At 35.0% G+C, this 5,417-nt stretch overlaps 1 protein-coding gene across 1 annotated transcript; it reads left to right on the forward strand.

The window, feature by feature from the left end:
- The first annotated feature begins 3,543 nt into the window (after window positions 1–3,543).
- LOC129218735 (uncharacterized) lies at window positions 3,544–4,692 on the forward strand. Its single transcript, XM_054853058.1, has one exon. It carries the CDS (start codon window positions 3,544–3,546, stop codon window positions 4,690–4,692), a length of 1,149 nt encoding a protein of 382 aa, XP_054709033.1.
- The last annotated feature ends 725 nt before the right edge of the window (window positions 4,693–5,417 follow it).

Below are 5,417 nucleotides of genomic sequence, written 5' to 3' on the forward strand. Positions count from 1 at the left end.
TTTATTTTACAATTTCAGTACAAAACTCAACTAAACGCCCAATTATAAAATAAATACTGATTTAAATTGTTATGTACGATGAATTATTTTAATACCTAACTAATTATATACGATCTCTTAATTTTTAATAACCATTTGAAATCGGGGCCTGCTATAAACTACTACCTAACGTAACTGAGTAGATTTAGCTTTAAAGAATTTCGCTTTTTGTTAAATTAGTGTTTAACTCAGGATTTGGTGGTTTGTCGGCAAAATACATTTAATTTACTGATTTGCTACATGAGCAATAAATACATTAGTACGACTATAATTAAAACTAACAGTCGGCGCCGTGAAGATCAAACATCCCGATGCGTGAGAATTAAATATTGTTCAAGACAAGATTTCTCCATCGAAAAAATGCACTGTTCACATCAAAACCACATGACCTGCTACGTATCGCACAGCTGACGAAAGCTGGTCTACGTAGCCACAACGTATGAAATTTAAAGTTTCTTAGATTTCTCTGGGGGGGAACCCTCATCAGACCCAGACAAAATTAACATGGGACCATCTGGAAAGTATACCCTTCCAAACAAAAACAGAATTTTTGAAATCGGTCCAGTATCCTTGGAGTAATACGAAAAAATACATAAAAAGTCGCAAGATATAACCTCCTTTTTATGTCGGTTAAAAATGTGTTCTTAGCACTATCTGTAATAGTTTTAATTTTATAACTAAGACCGCAAAAGAAACCAGAGAAACTATTTCACTAACCTTATTAACTAAGAAGTAGTCAGACTAGTGAATTAAACATACCTAGTGACTGAATGTTTCATAGTTTTTTCATAAGTACGGTTTTAAATGTGTATTAAATGAATTCTCAACAGCCTTAAATAAAATTCCAAAAAGACAAGAAATATTTATTTGTCGATTCGGTAGAATTATTCATTTATATCGAGATGTTGCTCTCTAACTGGGGTGTGTTGCTCCCTACTATTTGAGAAGGTGAACTATCCCTCTTGGGGGCGGATGGGGGTTGCTACAGCTCTTTTCATTTAAATCGCCCAAAAGATTAGATACAGAAATCAGTTTTTTTTTTCTGTTGATGATACCTGATCCTATAAGTTTTAAGGATATTATGAATTTACGAATATTAAATTCTGCTTTGGTGCTTATTTACTGATCTTATTTTTGAGCATTGATGACAAAGTAAATAAATGTAATAAATATTTAGCATATCAGAAAACTTTTAGTTTGAGATAAAAGTAATTCTAAATGGCTGCACGTGTTAGATTCAAACATTCGAGGTTAGCTGTCAAATATAACTGTGCCTTATCTGCATTACCTGAGTATACAGAAATATAAGAACCCTCCATTGCACAACAGAATGCAGTCTTTTGACAGGAGCGGCTGTTAATAAGGTAGATTAGATTGAATCAACATTTTATTAATGAGCTATTCTGACTATAACTCCTAATGTTGAAAACAAATATATTCAACTCGAAAGTGGTCTTAAATAGTATCTGATTACATTTGAAAAAATAAGTGAAACTCCTAACAATAAATCAATCCAAAGTTTAATAATTTTATTTTCAGTAGTATGTCGTCATTTTATGTTATTTTCATAAAGCCAGAAAAAGAATGGAGAATTTGTTTTTGACTTGAACTTACTCTTTCAAAATGTGTATAACTTCATCTTTAGCGGAATGAGTTCAATAGCCCTTGTACTTTCCTCAAGTCACTGAATTGCGTATTTTCTAGTGAATTACACAGGGAAATAATTTTTAACAATAGATTTTTTAGCTATTTTAAAGTAAAACAACATGTTGATTTCCGAGCTGTACTTTCTTGAGTTAGGTTTTTCTCTTCGCCTTATGATAATGTGACCCATATGACCACTTTCTGTGGGAGACCGCGTTACATAAGAAGCCTTATGGCTCTCCTATTGACTGATATAAATGTTTTCTTTCCAAACTATTATTTGTGACAAATCTTAATTTACTAAATTGCCTCGGTAAAAAAAATCAGTAAGAAATGTAAAATAATTCTGCATTTTATCAGAAACGCCAAAAAGTTTTTGTATTGTGTGTGCAAGATGTGTACTTGCAGCTTGCTAAAGAAAAATATTTTGACCTTTGTTTCTTTTTAAAATGTTTTAAAGTTTCGAGTCTGTCGCGTTTAGTCTTACGTACCTTAAAAACTGACGGGATGTACTGAAACTGAGATCATTTTTGGACTTTGGGCAGTGCCGCATCTTCTACTTTTTCAAGTTATGGCAAAATCTTGAAACTGCCGCTCTTGCCAGTCTTATTTCAAATTTTTAGTTTCATCGAAAAATCCCTGAAATAGGGAGGACTTGTCACCCCCCGAAAGCTGCAGCCAGGGGCAAGGGGCCCGGCTTGCTCTCCCCTAGATCCAGCACTGCCTTTGGAGCCAAATTTTGTCAAACTATTCGCAGAACAAAGCCAGCCAAATTACTGCTCCTTAGTGTTACTAAATGCACAAAGAGTTCTGCTTTTATATGAACCAACATTTGAACTGCACTCTGGTTATTCCTTCGCATCAATTTAAGGTAAAGTTTAGTCTAATGGATCACTTATAAGGATATTATTAATTTATTTGCAATAAGTTTTCGTAAATTATCTCATAAGATTATTTATTCATTGTTCGAACCTTCATGCATTATTAAGAATCGTAGAAGTCGAAAGTGTACCTTAACTCAAATAAATCTCGACTTTCACTGTGTTCCAGTAACGCGTACACTAAATTTAATACGTACCAATATTGACACCCTAAATTGGGCCACTGAAAAATGCAGGTTTATTAAAATACATATATAAAAACTGCTGCTTTTTAAATAGATTAAAATCAAGTACAATAATCAAAGTAATTAAACACTCTTAGTGAAGCACTTGGTTTTATTAACAATAAGCCGCAAGTCAACCAATAATGGGCCAGGTGGTTCCTTACTGGCTATCGGGTAAAAAAAAAATTAAAACTAAAGTCGAACAATCAAAGTATAAACTAAACATCACTGTTTTTTTTTTTTTTTTGAAGTAATCTGGCCAAAATGCTGGTTTGTGGAGAGAAACAATACAGGGCCGTGAAATGGGTTATGACATAACAAAATAGAAATGCATTCTTAAAGAAATTAAGATTTTTTAAACGAAATAACGTCTAAAAATAAGACTTCTCTCAAAGATAACTAGCAAGAAATAGCTGTTTGCCCTACTTAATAAACATTTGTCTATATCTCAAACAGCAGCAAGTAACTAAAATGTTATCCTTTGTATATTTGAAGGAAAGGTTTCAACCAATTGGCAATTTGCGCCAATTAGTATAAGCCTGTTTTTTAGCAATCATAGTTGATGGCCCATTATTGGCACATTTTTTCCTACTTCAGGATTAATTTTCGGATTTGATCATTATAATAAAATGTTCATAAGAAAGTTTTAAACTTTTCTTTTCATCGTTAATATATTAATTGATGTATCAATGCTTCACAAATTCAAGACAGCATGAAATTGTTACGTTTTTAACTCTAATATACCATCCACGTCAATGCCTTCATTTTCCTGGTTTTTCTTTGCAGCGGGAAGTCATTCCGAAGTTCAATCTTGTGATAGTACAGAATCAACTGACAAGGCTGATAATTCTGAAACTGAAGACACGGATGACGCGCCAGAAGTAGCCGAAATATTGAAATCTATGAAGCGTGTTCGTTTTGAAGACGACCTGAAATCGGAAGAAACTGAATCGGAGCAAAGGTTTAATCAAGAAACCAGCTATGAGCCTGAGACTTCATATGCTGGGAATCGTCATATCGAAACGAAAGTGGCAAGGAAACAATGCATGGAGGAACTGGAAACCAAAGATGGCTTAAGTTTGAAAAACAATGAAAATGAGAGTGAAAAAGACGAAGTACACCAGAAAAGTTTCCTGGGTGAGAGGGTCGATCAGAACAGAAGTATTAAATTCTCTAAATTGCAAGGTAGGGAAAACAATACCCAAGAAATGACACCTGAAGAGGGAATCCCAAGCGTAATGAAACATAATATTAAAGAGCAAAGTAATGAAAAACTTGTCGCGCAGGAAGCCCAACCAATGAACATTGCGGGCAAAGATGCTAAAGTAACCTTGAAAAATGATACTTTTGGGGAACAAGATGCAGGACACAAATCCCCAAAGATTGTGGAAGTGACAAATCAACAGAGAATCAAATCTGGGCAGGAATTAAACATAAAAGAAATTCCCCAGGAAGAGGATGGATTTACCGGCATTAAAAAATTTAATGCTTCGGAAATAACAGAAAATAGTACTAAAACCATAGAATCCAAACTTCAAGACTCTACCAGCGATGTTAAGGCCTTAAACCTTCAGAAAGTCATCGATAGTGGCAAGGTACCGAAGCCTCAAGAAGTTGCCGTTAAGGTACCGAAGCCCCAAGAGGTGTCGAAGCCCCAAGAGGACGGTGGCGAGGTGTCGAAGCCCCAAGAGGACGGTGGCGAGGTGTCGAAGCCCCAAGAGGCCGCCGACAGTGGCAAGGTGTCGAAGCCCCAAGATATTTCTGTAGGAACATTTGAAACGGAACCGAAACTAAAAGAAATGAAATCTAAGAGCGAGAAAGTGAAGTCTGTAGAAACTTTATCTTTTCCAGTTGAATCAGTAGACAAAAAAGGCAAAGGTGGTGCGAGAAAAGGCAAAAAATAACTAACAATAGTTTAAGAGTTCAGTTTTCTTCAAATTAGTTTTTTATCTAATGTTTCAAATATATTTAATATTTTAATAAATTTATAACTTTCTATGTTGGGTTCGAACTTACTCTAGTTTTGAATATTGCCAAATATAAAGCAAGATGGAATTCCTCATACGCAAGCGCGGAAGTGGATACAAATCTTTTACACGTTCAATAAAGAAACTACAGTTGAGAAATGTAATGGCAATGTAAATTAACATTTGTGTTAGTCATAATTTCTAGGCTTTTTTCCGGATTCTTAAGATAGGTTTCCTACACGTCGACGTTATGGTTGGACTTGCTGTTTAATAAAAAGTTTGCACTAATTTATGCAGTTAAATCAGAAGGTTATCTATTTGTACCAGAGTGGCATATCATAGGGGTCTAGTGGCTGTGGCGAACTTTAGGGATACCCCCCCCCCAATCCCCGCACAACTTGCGCAGAAATTTATTAAAATTGAATAATATTCACTTTTACGCAAAGTACAGGATTTTTAGTTGGCGTGTCCGTAATAAACTACTACGGATAGATTGGTGCCATTGCCTCGAAACGCTGGTCTTCATCTTTATTATACTAACTAGTGGTATGCACACGGCTTTGCCTGTAGTTGAAAATTAAAAGGTTATTGGGTTCGCCTGTATATTTACAAATAATGGATGACGAATTTCTCGCCAATTGGCTATGTTCATTCGCTCTCCC

This window comes from Uloborus diversus, chromosome 3, assembly GCF_026930045.1.
Source record: "Uloborus diversus isolate 005 chromosome 3, Udiv.v.3.1, whole genome shotgun sequence".
Lineage (NCBI taxonomy): Eukaryota > Metazoa > Arthropoda > Arachnida > Araneae > Uloboridae > Uloborus > Uloborus diversus.